Genomic DNA, 21,405 nt, shown 5'->3' with positions numbered 1-21,405 from the left:
TGACTGGCAAACTGTCCTTCTCTCTCTGCTCCCATAGTTTTGTAAATGCCTCAAGGATGGTGCTCACCATTTTTTATTATAACGGTCTGAAATGTCAGCCCTCCCACTATCTGCAGATAGGCAGCTTTGAATATACCATATTTGCTCAATAAGTGTTTTCATTATGTGTGAAGGAATAAATGAATGTCTTGAATTTCAAACGTGAGAATATGGGACAAAAATAACATAGAGACAGGGCCATTGGGAAAAGGGAGTTGTTTCAGGGTGAAGAAGAATGGACACCATTGTCCATATTATACAATGAATTAATGATGAACATATACTAATAATGAGCATAATAGTTGAATAGAAACTATAAATTCCCAGAAAGCATTTAAGTGTTACGGATCTGGAGCTCAACTGAGGTTGCAGGACAAGAGATACTGAACAGTATGTCATTTGATGAAAGCTGATAGTTGAACCCATACACAAAAGAGTTTCCCAAAGCACAGACCAGAGGTCAGGGGCTATATTTTTGGGGAAATATGTTGCAGAGTGATAAAATATGCTGCTGAAGAAGAGGTTTGTGAGCAGGAAGAGAGGACACACGGTGATAAGGCCAGGAGATAAGATGCACCTTGTATTTCCTCTAATGACTGGCACCATTCCTTCCACCTATGGGTAACTGAGAAATAGTACTTAAATTAATGGATTTTCTGAGGTCAATAGGAATGGAAGATAGATTTCAGAATATTAACGCAATACAACATGGTAAGGAACCATAGAGAACAGATGCAGATCTGTGGGATAGAGGCAGGAGGATAGGGAGACCTAGAGCTGACTGAAAAAGTTTCATTGCCAAAAAAGCAGAGAAAAACAAAAGTAGATTAAATATTTTTGGAAAGATGGTCCAGATCTGTGCATAATGAAAGGCAGGTGGTGAGACACCTTTACCTGTAGCTCACAGGGACACACATTAGGGCTTACGTGTCATCTTTCCCAGCAATGACTAGATCTGAGACCTGTCATTCCATGGGATGATTAGTTAACTGAGATCAAGAATCCTGTTTTATAGTTTTCTTATATCTCCTGCACTGCTTCAAAGACAGCTACAAAAGAGGGGTTTAGTAATTCAGTATCTGAATCAAAATGACTGCAGTTTCATTGTTCATTCCTGGAAAGAATATAGTATCATCATCTTACAGCTATTAATAAAATGGCAACCAGAACCATAGGTTGTGAGAAATGCGTAAAACATGATTTCATTTCTAGAGCCTCATTTACACCTATTGGCCATATGTTGATCATCTGTTGGCATACCATGAATAACACTGACCCTCAGGGACCCCATCCCACCTAATTCCTATATGATGAATTGCAACTTGTACTGAGTTTTTGAGAGGGTGTCATGAAAGATGGTGAGTGTTATTGGACAAACATCCAGATGCAGAGGAGGAAAGTAGAGACCGACTCTATACGGGGGCAGTTACAAATGACAGCACAAGTGTTGAGTGAGAATAAGGTCCTAATTAGGAGCTTCCAGAAATTAGAATACTAATGAACACAACAGTAAACACAAAAATGGAGTGTTCTGAGAAAACGAGTTAACGACGGTATATGATCTGCAAACCTGCTTATCAGTTTTAATTATTTTCTAAGCAGTGCCATGTCTTAAATGATATTCAAATCTGTCTAATGTTTTCAGTGCTTGCCTCTAGTGATTAATATTCCAAAAATGGTTTAATTTTAGCAAAACCCTCCCAAGATCTCTCAAATGATATGGCAAACCAGTGCAAACATCTATAGAGTACATCAACTGAGATATATTCACACTGCTATTCATTCTATTACCACAAGGTTTTCAAACTTGAGTTTAAAGCATTTTGAAATATTAGGAAACGTTCATGTGGCTAGGTAGCTAAAACTCAGGTCCTACATGAATCTAAGCTAATATTTTAAGTATAAATGTTTCCATTAAATATTTAATTTTCACTTTTCTCAGACTGTATTCTCCGAGAAAATAAATGTTTCTTTTCAAGAGTGACAGGGTATTTAAGTTAAATCTACCATTTATCTTCAGCTTGTATAATTTTACTCACTATTCTTTCGAACATAGAGAATGATGGAGTTGAACAAATGTCATTGGTTTTCTTATGTCACCAACCGACCAGGTAAATGTACCCGATTTTCTACAGAAGCTCCCTCTTCTCTTTTCTCATCACTGTACTTACATATCACTGGCAATGGAGGAGTTCCGAGACATAGACTTTGGGGACAGGTCATAATCACTGTCAGATCGATACAGAAAGGACTCTCGACGTTGACTGTGGACAAAGTTTGCTTGGAGAATTAGCCCAGATCCTGGGCTGGTCATGGGATCCAAGGGACTCCGTCCCGCAGATGTGCCATTGTCCACATCAAAACTGTAAAAGAAGGAGAAGGAATAACATTGTTATGAATGCTTGCATGCTGATGTTTTAGTAAAGGGAGATTTCGGTTTAGGAAGTCAGAGTGGGAACATTTACAGCTGATTCCCACTCTTAAGGAATGACAATATTAAAACACACAAAAGTAAAAAAGGACACATAGCTTCATATTCTTGTCTTCCTTAAGTTTTGGGTACTTTGGTTAATCAACTAGATACAAGACATGTGTCTCTCTAAACCTGAGTTAAAAAGGAATCATTCTGCAAAGAATAGTTCTACTAAGTACATTCTACTAAGGAACCATTCTACTAAGAATAGTTCTACTAAAATCTTTAGGAAAGAACAAAAACATAGTAATCCTGTAACGATTTGGGTTCAATTCAACAAGTTCCCATTATATGCCTAACATCATCGCTTTCCGAGACCTGGGCTCTCTCTTCCTCCTGCCTACACCCATCCAAACACGAATTTCTGCTATATCCATGTCCCTCCACCCGCAAGTCCAATATATTAAGTTCAGGATTTCATCAACTCTCACCTACATTATTATAAGACCCTTTAAGTTAGTCTCTTGAATCCATTTTCCACTCTGTACCCTGTGGAGGGTCTTCCTAAAGTGTAAACCTGACCATGATCTTTGTCAGGTCAAAACCTTTCAGTAGTTCTCTCCTGTCCTCAGGATAAAGTCCGAATTTCTTGGCTAGACTGACAGAGTCTGAACTATCCACTTTCAGTTGCAGTTAACCATTTTGCCAACCTCAACATGCAACCTTCTTCCGTCAGCCACTTTATGCTCCACTCATTGAACTACCCCCTCCTTGTCTCACTCAGGCCATCATTACCTAATCTCCTGCTCCCCTGACTACTCAACCCTCTTATCCCCTGCCTCATTGTTACTTATCCTTGAGGACTTAACCCTTTACCTGAAAGGCTGCCCTGATGTCCCACACCTTTGCGAAATGCCTTTCTCTGGGCTCCCAGGACATCTTCCCGCTCCCTATTGGCAGTATTTACAACAAACTGAAAATGCTTACCACTTGGTCTCTATTCCTAGACTGTTAGTTCTCTGAGAATAGAGACTCTGCGTGTTCTTAGCACTTCACATGGCAGCTCAGAAACCATTACTAAGCAGTTTGATTAGATGACTGAATAAATAGAAGGTACTGTGCTGGGCATTACAGATTTTAGAGTTGGGAAAAGACAGAACCACAAGTGCACCGTTCTTAATGTCGCGGTCCTTACAATTGAGATAAACTTTCTACAAAGAGCTTTTCTAGTCAGGTATCAACGAGTATTAACGTCAGGTCTCATGTGCTCTTATGAGAGGGCTGGAATAGCTCAGACCGCCCAGTAAGTATGTGGTTTAAGAAACAGTTGAACGAACAAATAAATGATTTCAAGTTTAGCTGTTATCAATGTTTTTCCCATTACATTTACCCAAACTATTAACTAGTTAATTTAAAAACATTCTTTTACTTTCTCCATCAGAGTTATTAATAAATAGTGTTATGACCCCAAGATTTGGAGGCCAATGTGGAAGTGAAGGGTTTGATGTTTCATGAATCACCTATGAGTCTATAACTAAATAAGAAACACTGACTCCAAATGAATCCATCTAGTAAAAAAAAAAAAAAAAAAAAAAGGAAAAACCCATAATCTAATTTGGCCATTCATAAATAAGTTTTCCAATTTAAATTTTTTAAAGAGTTGCCTCACTTTATAGATGTATTTATTTGGTCACCAAAGACAATGAGAAGTTCTCGAGTTGAACAGTCATTTTATAGACATGGATACCAGTTCCTAGAAAAGTTAATTGACCAAAGTTACTGAGCTAACTTTGGATTTAATCATCTACTGTTCCTGAAACTCTTCCAGCTCTAATGAATAATTGTGTAAACCATAAATGTATGTTAGCAACTGTGACGCGCAAGCAGGGGACATCTGTTTCACCTGGACAAGGCACTTCATGCATGTGGGACTTTGGGCAATCCTGAGGGTGGTCAGAGGGGGAAAGGATCTCCAATCAGGAGAGACTTATTCAGGACCTCAGACAAGCTCTTCTTGGATATGCTTAATTAAATGAGCACTTGTTGGGGCGCCTGGGTGGCTCAGTCATTAAGCATCTGCCTTTGGCTCAGGTCATGGTCTCAGCGTCCTGGGATAGAGCCCCGCATCAGGCTTCCTGCTCCACGGGGGGCCTGCTTCTCCCTCTCCCACTCCCCCTGCTTGTGTTCCCTCTCTCACTGTGTCTCTCTCTGTCAAATAAATAAAATCTTTAAATAAATAAATAAATAAATGAGCACTTGTTAAGCACCTATTATGAGCACACTAAGATACAAAGATAAAGGTGATAAGATTAATCCAAGCTGGGTTTAATCCAGACTTCTGAGAAGTTTTCATATAATAGTCGTATTTTAAGAAGGCTTTTGAAGGTATTTGGCATTCAGCTGAAAGACACTAAAGTCCATTGAACAGGAAGAGAGAAAGGGGAGATTTCTGCTCTGGGGACACAGTCATTGCAGCTCTTCAGTATGAGAAGGACCTAATGTGAACACATAAGAAAACGTTTATGTCTATTTCCCTTCAATATCAAGATGCTCTTACTGTTTTAATAAAGATACTTACTGCTATGCACAAGCAGAAATATAAGAGATACAGGAATGTGACAGTTCAACTGAGTAATACCAATACAATCCCCCAAATCAGTAAATTCTTTTTTTATTATTACAATTTTTCCAGTTAAGTTAAGCAACTTCTTAAAGAAACATTTCACTGTAAGTTTTGGAAAACAATAGTGCTAAGTATCTTAAAATATTTAATAATCTTTACAATAATGCTACTTACTAAAACCAAAAATTTATTTAATAGGTCAAGAAAATGCTTGATACGGGCTATTGTAGGGGCTTTATTTTTCTACGTAGGCTGTATTATAAAAATTTGTCCACTAGATGGAGACCACCACCCTAAGGAATATCTACGGTAAATAAGGACCAAAACTATTTTTTTAAACTCATGAAAACAACCGCTTAACGATTATCACCAAAATAAAACCTCACAATCTGTAGAAAGTGATTACCAAAGGTTGGCAAAATTATATTAACTAGTAAATATTAGTATTAGGTTGACAGATTGAGAATGATCGGAAAGACGGTCCCTGATGTTTTATTTGACATTTACTTAAAATCAAAAAAAACCCTGAGAAGCTCTTTTGTTCAAAAATTAGAACTAAGGAGCTTCCTTCAGAGAAGACAGGTTTGGGACAAATCAAGGCAGTACTGCTTCTCTCCGTGAATAGCAAATTAACTTGATTTAGGCTGAAAATATAGACGGGTTCACATAAGCTACTTATTTTTGAAACATAACTTTATAAACAGTCCATGTCAAGGCATGATTAATAAAACAAGAAGTCAGTGAAGGTTAACCCTAACCTTAGATATTAGAACAGAAGAGACCAGCTGTGAACTTCCTAAGCACATTCTCTGGCAAACACTTTCATATAACGAATTCTCCCATGACTCACAGCCAAAGAGATAGAGTCCAAGTAAAAGATTAGCAGAAGCTTGGGAAAGTAATTGAAGAATTGGGGAGGGTAATAATGATGATGGTGATCATTGTAATCATATTGATGATAATGACAGTAAAACTTTTGGAATACTTTCCAGGAGCCAGACCTTGCGCTCTGTGCTTTATATACATTATCTCATTGAATCTCCACAATAACCCTTTGAAGTAGGCATTATATTTTCCGCTTGACAAGTGAGTAATCTGGGTCACAGAGAAGTGGCTCTACGTTAAGTAATGTGTTCGAGGCTATGCAGTTTGTAAGTGGGTTTTAAACTCAAGATGTCTTTATTCCAGAGCCCAGGTGAACGATCCCTGTGTGTCTGTCTCTATTGCAAATCCACCTACTAACCATTAGAAAAGTACAAGAACATCTCTTAGCTTCCTTCCCTGGATGGAACTTCAAATGGTAACCCTTTGAAAGGATCATTCAAATATAAGTATCCTTAACTTATAGATCTGGCATGCCAAGTCTAATTCTGAGACTGCCTTCATAAGTCCCCAAATTTTGGAACTGGCCACATTTCTTATTTTTCCAGTTTTGAATACAACAGTAAGGTGTAAAAGAGTGTTTGCTGTAACCCGTCTGATGGATTTCTTTATAGAGTTTAGGAGTTCATTTGGAATAAGGACAGTCAGTGGGTCTGCACAAGGTCTTAGCAAATGGAGCTAAGTGAGATGCTCTGTTATTCTACATGTTTGCTGTCCTTAATACAGTTCAAGGATGCATACATTCTCTAACGGAGCTGGCTTTCACCCAGAAGGCATCTGTGGAGAAACACCGATGCAGCTGTGGATGGCCCCCCACAACGGGGCGGGAAGAGTAATGATCAGCTGACCTGTTGCAGTCAAACTGTTAAAGGCCATGAATACTAGGACTACTCAGGACCATTCCCTCCACAGGCCCGTCCCTTTCTGTGGACCCTATTCTACACAAAAACCATACAGATAACAGACAAACTGACCAATCAGCCAAACGGCTCCCTATCTCTCCACACGGTGCCGTGTGGGTAGAACTACCGGCTACCCTTCCTGACCCACCTTCACTCCAGCTTCCTCCACTGCTCCCACGGTTTGGGTCTCCTGATCTTGGCGGTTATTTGCTTGGAGTCATTTCCCATCCTTTGGCCTGATGCTTCTGGCTGAGACATTTTGCCTCTCTTCTTGGCCATAATTTGGGCTCTCCCCTGAGCCACAGTCCTGCTATTGCACTGGGTAAGCAGCTCATCTCATGTAGCCTGACCCTCAGGACCTTGCATCTCCAGGGTGGAGCCCAGAGGAGGTGAGACACAAGAGGACTCCAGAGGGCAGCTGCTGGAAGCCCCTATCAACAGATGTCCCATTATCAAAGCATCTGTGAAGAGCTCCCAAGGCAAGACCCCAGAGAGGACGAGCAGCTGCTGAAAGCTGTATGCTGGTGGGAACCCGGGAAGTCTCCCCTAATGCCAGGAGCATCTGAGAGCTGCCTCTGTCACTGTGTATTAAGGACACTGGCGTGTTGACAATAAAAGATCTTACTGCCCCGGATAGGGAGATATCCAATGGTCCTGTTAAAACACTCACTTGGGAGATAGAAAAGGTGGGTTAAATTTCAAATCTTGGTTCTGCCACTTTCTGGCTGCATGCTCTTGGGTAAGTTACTGTACCTCTCTAAGCCCCCAGCTCTGATAAGGATAATTCCAGGGCCTAGCTCCAGGGCCACGAAAGGGATTAGAAGAGAAAACATTTGGAAAGCATTTAGCACACTGCCTGGCAGCTAGTACCTTCCCAGTATTTAGCAGCTATTGTCATTGTTATTGTTATTGCCCTTTTTCGTTGAGGGGGACTTTCCTTCTAGGTCATTCTCTGTACCTGAATACACTGCTTTGGGAAGGACCTAAACGGAGAGAGAGAGAAAGCAAACCAGGAGGGTGGGGCAACCAAACCACCTGAATCAAACCTGGGGAAGCAGTGAGGTAAGAGCCACTGCACCCAGAAGGCTCTTCCAGCTTTAGCTGCTGTTTGGTCTCCACCCAGTGTCATGATTCCAGTGTGATAACATCTGGGGAGAGGAGTGGAGCCGCTTGATTTTTCTCAAGATACTCCTCACTGAGAAGAAAGAACCATTTCCTGCTAGGAACTATGGAGGGCATGGAGGTCCCAACCACCTGGGTGGGGTTCCAACCGAATATAATGCGAATATAATGAGCAGAAACAGTCCTACAGTACTGGGTGTACTTGGGGGACGTGGAATCACAAAGACATTGCTGTTTTCTTCCTATGCCCGACTCTCCTATGTACACTGCAGCCCATGCTGTTGGCTCTACAAGGGAATCCAATCGAACTGGGGGGGAGGGTGCGGGGGTCGGTTCATCTGCAAGCTTAATATAAGTGTAACCAGAGCTGGATAATCTGTTTAAAATATCTTTTCTCTTTATAATAAATATTTTATCCATTTTTATCAATACCATAAGGCTATGAAACCTGTTTCTAATTAATGCCAGAGGTATTTCCCATTCGAGATCTCCCTGCAGGTCAAACAGCTTCTCTGGAGTAAAGACAATCCTGCTTCTGAAATTTCCCCATTTCAATATTTACTTAGCTCAGATTATCTATAGAAATGAGACTGTAGCAAAAAGCATTCTTTTCCAATCAATCAAACACTGCATCTCAAGTTTAAATAGGACACCCTGGCAGGACATGATATTTAGCCACGCTGGTGGATTATACAGTTAAATGATGGTATGCATTGCTAGTTTGCATCATACTTACATTTGCACAGAGGATTAGCATTTAAGAACAGGAACATTTCACCCTTTGTTTTCACAGATGATTTTTTTATAAACGAAAGCTTGGCACAAAGGTGAAAGGTATACGCTTATTTACGAGTAAAATTATCAAGTGATCTCTGGAAACACACATCATTTTGTTTGTGACTTGTCAATGACACTCCCAAGTGACACAGGACAATAAAAAAGATTCCAGATGAAAAAGACAGCATACGTTTAATGTCTGGACTGGAAGCCAGAAGGGACAAGCTGGATTTGGGCAGTAGATTTTTGCCAAATGAGATGGCAAAAGGCCAAGTTTTCCAAAAAATGTTTGTTAGCTCTAACATTTTAAAAAAGTCCAAACCAAGAATTATTTTACTTGAGGCTTACAGATTTTTCAATGATCATTTTAAAGGAATCTCTTCTTAAATGAGATTCTGCTTAACCAAGGATCTCGAATGGGTCCTCACATGGAAGCAGGGGGGTTGTGAGTCAGCGGCAAAACCTGCAGGCGTGGGCTGAGGCCCCTACTGGCAGCAATTCTCTACAAATAACCAACAGTCCAAGTCATAAATACAGATTTAACCTGATACATGGCCGACAATGGGATGTGTCTATTTTCATTGTTGTTAGTGGCCCTGAATTTATATAAAAAAAAGTCATTCAGGCTTCTCTGTGATTGAGAATAAAACAAGCAAGCACGCATGCCTTTCCCCTGCCACCGTTTTCATTTGCTGATCTCACACGGAGAGTAGGGAGGGGACGGGGAGAGCAGCGAAGACCTGAGCATCAGAGGCAGTTCTGCCAAGTTTCTCCGCTTTACTTTCCTCATGTTGCATGTAACGGGTCACTGCCAACCTGCTGTTCTCTAAGACCACTTCTAAGCTGTGATATTTCCAAAATGCAGTCTTCCTCATCTAGGCTTCGGCAACCACAAGCCCAAAGAGGAACAGGGTCGTGTTAACCAGGTGGAGGTGAGGGGGTTTCTGTATTTATTTATTTTTCTGTGATTCAGAGCAACCAAGACCACTTGGATAAGCCCTCAGTGGAACACTGTTTTTTAATGGCCCCTTACTTCCGCCACACACATGCTTATTCTTTGTGCTGCAGACAGAGGGATACTGCTAACATACCATCACATCCCTGCCACCCCAGCTCGCCATCCTCCAGTGGCTTCCTATTTTATTAATAGTAACTACTATGTCCTCACAGTGGCTCATGGCCTTCTAGGAGTGATCTGGGTCCCTGAGGCCTCTCTAATCTTATCCTGTACCTCCTTCCCTCTTGTTCACTCTGCCTCAATCTCTTAGCCGCCTGGCAGTTCTTTGAACACATGCCAAGCAGCCCGTCTTCGGGGCCTTTGTGCTTGGAGTTCCCTCTGCCTCCAATATTCTCTACCCAGATATCAGCTCAATGTCACCTTCATGAAGAGATATTCCTGGGCTACTCTATTTACAACTGTCACCCTAATCTCCTAGCCTTTTCTAGCCCCCTAGTGGGAGGAACCATGGTGCACTGTTGGTGGGAATGTCAACTGGTGTAGCCATGATGGAAAACAGCTTGGAGGTTCCTGAAGAAATTAGAAATGGAACTACCATATGTGAGCCAGCATTCCCACTTCTGAGTATAGATCCAAAGGAAATGAAATCACTATTTTGAAGAGATCCCTGCACCCCCACGTTCACTGTGGCATTATTTACAATAGCCGAGTCATGTAAACAACCAAAGTGTCTATCGACCATGAATGGATAAAAAACAATGGAATATTATTCAGCTATAAAAAAGGAGGAAATCCTGCCCTTTACAACAGCATGGATGAAATCAGAGGGCACTATGTTAAGTGAAATAAATCAGAAAGAAAAAGTCAAATACTGTATGATCACATTGCATGGACTCTAAAAAAACAAACAAACTACTCACAGCTAGAACAGATTAGTGGTTGCCAGGGGCAGAGGGAAGGTAGGGGAAATAATGAAGGTGATCAAAAGCTACAAACCTCCAGTTGTAAGATGAGAAAGTGCAGGAACGTAATGTACGGCACAGTGACTATAGATGATAATACTGTATTAAATATTCGAAGATTGCTAAGAGTAAATTTTAAAGGCTTTCACCACACACACACAACAGGTTGTCACTATGTGAAGTAATGAATGTGCTAACTAACCTTATGTTGGTAATCATTTTATATATTAAAAAAGTGATGAACAGATATCAAATCATTGTACCGTACACCTTAAATTTACACAATGTTTTATGTGAATTATATCTCAGTGACGCTGGAAAAAAATTAAGTTACCAGAAAAAAATTAAATAAATTCCTACTCTAATCTCCTAGCCTTTTCTAAATTCCTTCTATTATTGTTTTTTTTTTTTCTCCACAGCATTTATCAGGCTCGGATAAGCTTTATTTATTTTGTTTATCTTATTCTCCCCATTAGAATGTAACCTCTACAAAGGCAAAGATTTGTATCTATTTTGGTCATTAATGTATCCCCAGCACCTAAAATAATGTCTGGCACATAGTAGTTCCTCAAGAAATATCTGTATTATGAATGCATTAATATCCTTAGATGCAGCACTATTCATTATGTCCTCATTATTTACCATGGTTACCTGTGTGGCTCTCTTCAAATGGACCTTATTATTATTTTTAACTTTGGCCAGGAGTCAGTCACTTTTCAAAACAAAGAATCCTACCAACTAATGAGATTGATTAGTTCTCCTGAAGAAATTATCTGGAAAGGCATTTAGAAAGCTAGGGTGTTAAAAGGCATTTTATTTTTTTATTTTTACTTTTTCTTAAAGATTTTATTTATTTATTTGAGACAGTGCATGAGAGAAAGAGAGAGAGAGAGAGAGCATGAGCAGGGGGGAGGGGCAGAAGGAGAGGAAGAAGCAGACTCCCCACTGAGCAGAGAGCCTGATGTGGGGCTTGATTCCAGGACCCCAGGGATCATGACCTGAGCCAAAGGCAGACGCTTAACCGATTGAGCCACCCAGGTATCCAAAAAAAGGCATTTTAATATGAGTTATTTTGAGTATCTTTCTGACTACCAGTCAGTCACAGAATCAGGGGTGGGATCCAGGTTTTGTGGTACATGAAGGTTATAAAGTTTTGAGAGTCTGCTTTGAGAAAAATCATACCAAAAAAAATCTTAGTTTTACAAATTTTACAAAACCTGTTACTATGTGAAGCTCCAATACCCCTCCCTCCTAGAACCTGGAAAGGGCCTGGCGAGTGAGGGGCTCTGAGCTTGATGTGCATTAATTTCCCAGTTGATCTGCACGTGAGGCAATGATGGAGCATGAGAGCACAGGAAAAACAACAGAATGACTGAAATGGGAAATGTAGTACCATGTTTTTTCATAAAAGATGAATTATTCTATTTTTTTTTAAAGATTTTATTTATTTATTCATGAGAGACAGAGAGAGAGAGAGAGGGAGAGAGAGAGAGAAGCAGAGGGAGAAGCAGGCTCCCAAGGAGCAGGGAGCCCAATGCGGGACCCGATCCCAGGACCCTGGGATCACGACCTGAGCCGAAGGCAGACGCCTAACCATCTGAGCCACCCAGGCGCCCAAAAGATGAATTATTCTAGAGGTGATTTCTTTCTTCATCCTTTATTTTCTATTTATTTACTGATGTATTTATTGCTCACATTTTCAAAGCTTACTCCTGTTTTTCAGAATTTTTCTTGCTATTTGCACATGCATAGTCTTCCAGATCAGTGATTATCAGCTGTCCTGGAGGAGTCGGGAGTGAGTCCACCAGGTAGGATATTAGAATCACTTTGAAGGTTTGAAGAGGGATGTTCTTTAAACCATACCTGTCTCACAGAAATTATGATTATCTTTTTGAGGGGTGGGCTTTTAAAATGGGGTTCTTAGTCTCACTCCTGGCTATTCATGTATTTAGACTTATCAAAAAGTAATTTCCAAATGGCTTCATTGAATGAATAAGAATTATTAAATTATGAATCCTTTGTGAAAATACCATTTAAAATATTATAAGTCAAGTAGATTAAGTCTAGGCAAGATTATAACTGAAAACAAAAACTATAATAGTTCTACTAGAATTGCCTTTAAAAATATAACCTAAATCTGATTTTTTTTCCACTAATGAATATGAAGACTCATACACCATGTTTTTCTCTGGGTCTGGACTCTCCCTTAAACAGGTCAGGAAACAATTTACCAGCCATACTATTAAATCTATTTTGGAGAAGTGATATTACTCCGTTTCCAACCTCAATGATCCAAACAGATGGGTTTTTTCTACTTTGATGGGGATAGAAGAGAACAGAGAAGGGCTGCCAAGAGCTGTGGGGCCTGAATTTGATATCATTTCTTCTATTCTACCAGGGTAAAGCAATTAGAAGAATATTACCCTCTGATGGCCATAAACAAGCACTCTCTTCTGCAATTCTTTAAAAATGTATCACGGAGAATAAAATGCTCACACCAAACAGCACACATCTCATTGCATTACGGGCACACTGAAATTAGCTTTCCTTTGTGAGCTCTTATTCTGGGTGAATTGCACATGCTTACAAATTATCCTTCAAAGATTTAAAGACATTGGGGTGGATAGCCAAAAAGTTGTGGGATCTGCTTCAACAATGATTTTAAAGAGTAAAGATATCTTTTATATTTCCTTGAAATGGTTTTGTATATAATCCTGACTAAAGACAAAACAATCTTGGAAAAGCATAGAATTCAATCATCAGGACCGTGAATGTGGCAAATTCTGCTTGCTGTCCACCAAATTCCGTTCTTTCCATTCTCCGCTTGTTCCTGGGCATACAAGAAGTCCTCCTTTCCACGCTTCTTTTGCAATTAGATTTGGCCACATGAATGTGAGCAGAAATATCGTATGCCACTTTCAGGACTGGCTCACGACCCCTCCCACAGGCTCATCTACGGGCTCTTTCTCTAGCCAGCAGTATGCTAGGAGGGCTGAAGCTGTGAAGGATGGTAAGAAACACAGATCCTGGCACCTGAATGAGAGCAAGAAAAGCTGCCCTGCCCCCTAAGCCCCACTCTAGACAGTGACTTGATGAGAACCGAGCTTATTTTTTTACGACACTTGATTTGGGGGGTTCATGTGTTAGCACAGTATCATCTAAGACACTGCATTGCACCAAACTAAATTGGCAGTACTGGAAGGAAAACTGTCTAACGTTTCACACTCGATCTACCTCTGGACTAAGAAAGTTCCCCACAGAGGCCCAAGTGAAACCCACTAGCTCTCTGATTCTACCATTTTTCACACTTCGTTTGGTTCCCCCACCCCCTTGATCTCCTTTAGTTACACATACTTTCATGATCTCATGAAGACATTTCTTAGCATCCAAGTGCTTAAGTGTTAGAGAGTAAGTTTATAATCATTACACACAGTTGTAATTGTTCTGTAAAGAGCAAAAGCCAATCCGTTTCTGTTCTGCCTTGATGCCAATCAGAAAAGCTGGAGAGAATCAGTTCAAGCATGAGGTTGACGCATGAATGTGTCTCTGAATCACGGAAGAGTTACCGTAAGAAAGGAATCTGCTTCCCTCAGGATTTGGAGCCATGCTCCACTTGAGTCAATGAGGTCTCTGAAGTACCAGACCCAGCTAGACTTGCGTTATTTAGAGTGGGATTCTGGGGGCGCCTGGGTGGCTCATTCTTCAAGTGTCTGCCTTCGGCTCAGGTCATGATCCCGGGGTTCTAGGATCGGGCCCTGCATCAGGCTCCCTGCTAGGCCGGAAGCTTTCTTCTCCCTCTCCCACTTGCCCTGTTTGTGTTCCTGCCCTCACTCTCTCTGTCTGTCAAATAAATAAATAAAATCTTTAAAAAAAAAAATAGAATGGGATTCTGGACCAGAATGCCATTCTGAATGTGTACATTTCTAGGAGTATGGGCCAGAGTCTGTGGGAAAAAATTCTAGGAATATTTCATAGCTTACCCAAATCTAGAATAGAACTACTCTTTACTGTTGTCTAGCTCATTTGCAAGGAATAAGGGCTGAGTTGGTTCTTCAGTCTGGGAACATTGTGGGTTGAATCAGATGCCTAAGGCCCTTCCTGTTCTGAACTCTTAAGACTAAATAGAGAGTCAGATGTACTTCTCCAGAGGAAGGAAAGGAAATTACCTGAGGATTCTTTTGGCTACAGAGCTTCTTAAATAATGGAGTGGAGTTCAGTTTTTGGTTTCCTTCACTAAGCTTCAATGTATTTCTGGTATGAGAAAGCATTTTGTTGTCCCCTTAGAGATCAAACTCAAATGACCCAAACATTCTGAAGGTGACGGAATATGTCACAGAAATGAGTCTCTCCATTCTGCAAATATTCATCAACCATCTACTATTGCCAGACACTGTTGGGGAGGAATGAAGTTAACTGAGAAGACATAGGACTAGTAGTTGCAGTGAGTTTCTGCTTCTAAATTAAAATGGGACTTTCTACCCTCAGGACAACCAAATTCATGGTGAGACTGTTCATAAATCCTATTGACTCGCCAAGTCCATAGCTAAGAGAAATGCATGGCTATTTTCTAAACACATTTGACCTCTTGTCAATTCATCTCAAGGGGCAAAGCAATTCTATTGCCTACCTCCTTTGCTTTGACATTAACTATGTTTTTGAAAAAAAGTTAAATTTTCCTTTAGCCATTAAAATTCCTTTTAATGATATATTCCACATATTTGGATACAGTCATCCATTTCTGCCAACTTGCCCATTTTCTGGATGGACTCTTATTCAACTGTGTATATTTTGTCCCTCTTTTTTCACCTTTATTGAATTTTTTCTGTGTAATGCTGCTCCCATTTTTGGATTATTTCCCATTTAAACTCTTTTTAAAAAATGACTTAACACCTTTTTGGGATAGGTGAAATGAGTGAAAGGAGTCAAGAGTTATAAAATAAATAAATCATGGGAATGTAATGTACAGCATGGTGACTATAATCAATAACATTGTAGCGCATACCTGAAAGTTACCAAAAGAATAAATCTTAAACTTTCTCATCACAAGAAAATTCTTTTTTTGTAATTTTGTGTGGTGATAGAGGGTAACTAGACGTATTGGGGTGATCACTGTGCAGTATATGTAAATACAGAATCATTATGTTGTACACCTGAAACTAATTTAACGTTATACGTCAATTATATCTCTTTTCTTTTTAATAAGAAAAAAGACATACCATTTTTTTTAGAGAGAGTGAGCAGAGTGAGCACGTACTAGGTTGTGGGGGGAGCGGCAGAGGGAAAGGAAGAGACAATCTTAAGCAGACTGCTTGCTGAGTGCAGAGCCTGGAGCCCCACATGGGGCTCCATCTCATAACCCGAGATCATCATCTGTGTGAAAACCAAGAGTCAAGACACTTAACCGACTGAGCCACCCAGGCGCCCCTGTCTGGAACTTTTATTTACACTTCTGTCATTATCCTATGTGTGCCGTAGGGCAGGATATAATAATCCTTAATATAAAACTTACAGAGTATTATTTGTCCTATCACAAAAACAGTGGTCTAATACTTGCACGCATAAGGGACGATGGATTTACAAAATTATTTACTGCAGCAGTGTTTGTAAAAGCAAACTCTAGGAGACAACCTAAAAGTCCGTTGGTAGAGGGGACAGGCAGAATGTCTGGAGGGAGGGGCTGGGAAGGCAACTTTTTAAGGAGGAATCCAAAATGGTACATAGAGCTCTAAGGACAGTATAAACGGGGCCATCTGTAATAATGGAACAGCCTTTCAACATAGCAAAGATTTCTCTAACTGGCTAAAAATGGTCATGCCAGAATTTTAAATATAGTATTTCTTAACAGGCACTGTAAATGTTTTGATTCCTGGCCTGCAAAATATTTAGTACTACATTGTACTACCATAGTGAAATATGTGAACAGAACCTCCATCTCTAGCCTGCCTAGATAAATAAGTACCACTGATAGATAATTTAATTTGAAATTTACTTTTATAGAAAATAAATTTTATAAGATAAATTTTATTCGTTTTCATATATTAAGCTACTGAGAGGTCTAAAAAAAAAGAATAGATGTCAGTTTTTTAACTTAGTTTGGAAGAAAAAAACCCAAACAGTACTATATACTTTGCTAACTTTGAAAATTTAATTTTACCACATGTTGAAAATAGGTCTAGAGATGCCTGTACTCCACAAATTCCAAATCAGAGTATAAGCATTTATTCAATGTAGGTAACTTTCTTGCTTTTTTTCTATCTTTAGAACTTAAAAAAAAAAAAAACCTTAAAATGTGACTTTTTTACCCTTCTTTATCTTTTCCTGTAAAATTTAGAACTAGAAATTAAATTTGACAAGAGGGGGAAAAAAATCCAAACCATGCCTATGCTTCTTCTGCTCTTGGCTTCTCCGTACACAGCTGTCCTTTGGTGGGGTTCAGAGCAGGTTGCCCCAGAAGGTACCACTTTGGCATGTGGATTATTTTAGCAATTAAGGCTAACAGACTCAAGAGGAGCTCTGAACCTCCCCCTTAAGTCCCTAAAAAAAATGTAGATTGGGAGTCTGTACCAAGAAGAGAGCTATTACCAAAGACAGCTTTCTACATCAGAAAGACACCTGCATGGCAGGGCAAACATTTGTTCTTCTCATCTTCCTGTGGATTGTCTTCCTTCCCTTTGGAGCCCCAAACTCCTAGAGCCTTCTTCTGAGGTCAGGAAGGCATATAAGCCTCAATTGCCTATCTTTGACCCTCCCATGACTATGGGAGGCTCCTTTATGGACAAAATTAAATTTGTTTTTCTCCTGTTAATTTGTCTTAAGTCAACTTATTATTAGGTCAGCCAAAAAACCTAGAAGGGTAGAAGGGAAAAGATTTCCTCCCCCATGCCTTTAAACTTGGAGCGTAATTATGAGTTTGAATACCATGTTTGCCATTAATGTAGCTGGTCCTTCAGGCAGCAGGGAAATCATCTCTCAGGGCGCTTGCCTTGTCCATGAGCGCCAGCTGTGCCTCTATTATGAGCCGGACTATGATGTCCTGTCCTGGGGGAAACAAAGGAATTCCTCCTGAAGGCCTTTCCCTCCTGTGCTTCTGGCCTAGTCCCACAGTGTTTCTAAAGCCCTTTCATAGCCATTGTTCAGTGGCGTTCACACAGTGACCCTGGGCACTCCGCGGCGGGGCTGGGGGGGGGGGGCATGGATTCTTATCCTCCTTTGCAAAGAGGAAATTGAGACTCAGGAAGGAGGGCAATGGTTGGCCCAGAGTCTCACTGATTTAAGTGGCTGTATTATGATTCACACCAAAATCTTCTGATCTTTGCACTAAAGATTTACAGGGAAGATTGAACGATTGGATTAGTTTTAATTCCATAAAGCTTGAAACAAAGACAAATTCTTATTCTAATGTCCCCCTATTAGAACTCACTGTGAGATATTATCGAACTGCCTTGAGCACAATGTTCAAAACCTTTGCGCAGAATGTGACATTTTGCTGAAATGAATGGATGTATTTACAGGTCTCTAAATAATAGTATGACAAAATCTTAAGAGGGACTATAGTAAGGGTCCTCCACTTTGGTTACCTTGTTAATCATCTTAACCACATTGTGATGCCTTACCCGTGTGGTAAATGCTTAATAAAACTTGGGGGAGGGTATAGCAAACAACAATGTGATTAAACTTATTTAAATACATCACAGACCAGCTTTGTAAAACAAAGACGTTCCTATTTCTTAATCTAAGGAAGTTTTGAGGGAAAAAAAGGAATCTATTTCTTTATAACAGAAAGGTAAGAACTGACCCTGGGCCAAAGCACTGAGCTGGGAATTGAGAGCCCTGAGTTTGAGTTCTAACTCCTCTACCAACTAGTTGTGACTTTGGCGCAACTTGACTTTTGACAGCTCTTGACTTTTGTGGGATTCAGTAATTTTAAGTAACGTAAAGAGAATGACTACCAGTCATTCTTGATTACTGATCTGCATACTACTCAAGAAAGACTTTTAAAAACACAGGTTCTGGGGCACCTGGGTGGCTCAGTCGTTGAGCATCTCACCCGATTTCGGCTCAGGTCCTGATCTCAGGGTCCTGAGATTGAACCCCGCAGCAACAAGTCTGCGCTCAGTGGAGAGCTTGCTTGAGGTTCTCTCTTTCCCTCCCCCTCTACCCCTCCCTCCGCTTGCATGCACATGCGTGCACACATGCTAAATAAATAATAATAAATAAAATCTTTTTAAAAATACAGATTCTTAGGCCTCCTTTTGCATACTCCTGAGTCAGTAGATCTGCGGTTGGGCCCAGGACTCTCTATTTTTAGAAAGCTGCCCAAGCCATTCGATGTGTTGTCAGTTAGGAACACCAGATTTGTCTGCAAGGCCCCTTCCAGCTTTAGCATTCCTGTTTTCAACTGCACAGCACTGAACTCCTGTTCCTGTACTCTGCTCACTTGGGAGGCAAGGCATTCAGATCCAAAGCTGTTCTCACCCAAAATATCACGCCAGCTTCCTAGGAGGTGTCCCTGCTCACATGTCCTATTGCTCTACACCCTTCTCTACACTGCTGTCAGGATTTTGTATGTCCTTTGGCCCCACTTACCCATGGTTTCCCTATCGGTAGTTTCAGTTACCCAGGGTCGGTCACAGTCTGGAAGCAGATGATCCCCTTTTTGACATATGATCAGAAGGTCAACAGTAGCCTAATGCCATGTCACAATGTCATTCACCTCACTTCATCCTGTCACCTAGGCATTTTATCATTTTACATCATCACAAAAGAATAAGGGTGAGTAGAGTGCAATGAGATATTGTGAGAGAGAGAGAGCCCATATTCACATAACTTATTACAGTATACTGTTATAATTGTTCTATTTTATTAATTATTGTTGTTAGTCTCTTACTGTGCCTAATTTATAAACTTTGTCATAGGTTTGTATGTATAGGGAAAAATAGTGTACGTAGGGTTTGATATCATCTTCAGTTTCAGGCATCCACTGCGAGGCTTGGAATATTTTCCCCCATGGAAAGGGGAGACTACTGTAGTTGAATGGAAGTAAGAAAGAAAGGAAGGGGAAAGAGGAAGGGAAGGAGGGAGGGAAGGAGGAAGGGAGGGAAAGGAGAGGGAAGATAAGTTGAAGCGGTGAGAAAATGTGATTATGTTGTTTTCTTGAATAACTACTCTTGTAGTTACTCAAACTACAAAAGAAGATTAAAATCCTTTTTTTTTTAAGATAAAATTCTTTATCACAATATTTAAATTACTAAAATCTAGACCCAACCTCCTTCAAATCTAAGTTCTGGTCTCTCCAAAGATACTTTTTATTTTATTTTATTTTATTATGTTATATTAATCACCATACGTTACATCCTTAGTTTTTGATGTAGTGTTCCATGATTCATTGTTTGCGCATAACACCCAGTGCTCCATTCAGTCCGTGTCCTCCTTAATACCCGTCACCAGGCTATCCCATCCCCCCACCCCCTCCCCTCTAGAACCCTCAGTTTGTTTCTCAGGGTCCATAGTCTCTCATGGTTCGTCTCCCCCTCTGATCCCCCCCCCTTCTTTTTTCCCTTCCTCCTATTTTTTTTTTTTTTTTTTTTTTTTTTTTTTTTTTTTTTAACATATAATGTATTATTTGTTTCAGAGGTACAGCTCTGTGATTCATCAGTCTTACACAATTCACAGCGCTCCAAAGATACTTTTGCTCAAGCTGTTCTCAGACCTGGAGTACATTTTACACATGATGAAGTTTCATCCGATTCCCACCATTTCTACCCATGAAATCTTGCTTCTTATTCAAAGCTCCAGATGTACTAACCTGACATCTAATATGTGTCCAGTTCCTGCTCCTGCAATTCCAGATATCTTATTAAGGTCCTCAATAAAGTATTACCTCAGGGTATTGCAACTGGCTTCAGAAACCTTTCTTCCCTTATCAACTGCCCCAGGCCAGCTATTTGAGGTTGGGAGGCTACATACCATTTGCTTTAATCATCATAATAGAAATAGCATTTATGTAATGCTTTACTATTTACCAAATGCTTTTGCACCCATTATTTTATTTGCTCACAATAAGATATCTATGAAAAACATGTTATTGTCACCCCCTATTTTATGGATGATGAAATTGCAACTCAGAGAAATCGAATGACTTGCTAGTTAATGATGGTGCTGAGATTTGAACCTTGATGCTATGAATTTAAATGTTGTGCTTGCTCTATACTGCCTAACAAGACATCAGCAGACAGCAGATGCTCCATAAATGCATATTAAATGATCAAGTGAATGAAAGGGGAGAGGAGGCACCATGGGGTAGTGGGAAAATAACAGACTTGGGCGACAGAGCAATTCTCTGCGTCTTGAATCTGCCACTTGCTAATCGGAAAATTGTTAAACAACTTACTTAATCTGCCTGAGCTTCTGTTTCCTCATCTATAGCATGAAGAGATAGAACTGCCCTCATAAAGTTGAGTGCGTGTGTGTGCGCGCGTGAACTCAGTAATATAAAATCTGAAATGCATTTTCTCAAGTGCGTGCACAAAGTACTCATTATGTGCCGGACTGTTTACTTCGTAGGAGAGACAGTCTTTAGACTATCACTTGCTTTTTTTTTTTTTTTCCGACTATCAATTGTTTTTTTTTTTTTTTTTTGAGGGTGCCTGGTCATTTATTTTTGCCTGACGGGGGACAAGCCTCACAGCCATGTGATGAGGGGGCCACGGGGAGGGCAGTTTAGTCTT

The 21,405-nt window shown here is 40.2% G+C and overlaps 1 protein-coding gene and 1 long non-coding RNA gene across 14 annotated transcripts in view; one reads left to right on the top strand and one right to left on the bottom strand.

The window, feature by feature from the left end:
* PDE4D (phosphodiesterase 4D) overlaps nt 1–21,405 on the bottom strand; it is a 1,488,864-nt gene that overhangs the window by 228,128 nt on the left and 1,239,331 nt on the right. For 11 of the 13 annotated variants that reach the window (XM_073905442.1, XM_073905441.1, XM_073905443.1 and 8 more), the window contains one exon: nt 2,211–2,402. In XM_073905442.1, coding sequence (XP_073761543.1) covers nt 2,211–2,402 — 192 coding nt within the window. Of the gene's footprint in view, nt 1–2,210; nt 2,403–3,439; nt 3,496–19,264; nt 19,281–21,405 lie in introns of those variants that run through there. The other 2 variants (XM_073905437.1, XM_073905439.1) reach the window with 2 other exon arrangements.
* LOC141374896 (uncharacterized) overlaps nt 6,867–21,405 on the top strand; it is a 71,263-nt gene continuing 56,724 nt past the window's right edge. The window contains exon 1 of the long non-coding RNA XR_012382082.1: nt 6,867–7,181. This is a non-coding gene — a long non-coding RNA (uncharacterized lncRNA). The remainder of the gene's footprint in view (nt 7,182–21,405) is intronic.

Source organism: Callorhinus ursinus, unplaced genomic scaffold (assembly GCF_003265705.2).
Source record: "Callorhinus ursinus isolate GAN/ISIS: 27379988/994484 unplaced genomic scaffold, GSC_fseal_2.0 scaffold23, whole genome shotgun sequence".
NCBI classification, from domain to species: domain Eukaryota; kingdom Metazoa; phylum Chordata; class Mammalia; order Carnivora; family Otariidae; genus Callorhinus; species Callorhinus ursinus.
This window is presented reverse-complemented; position numbering and strand designations above follow the sequence as displayed.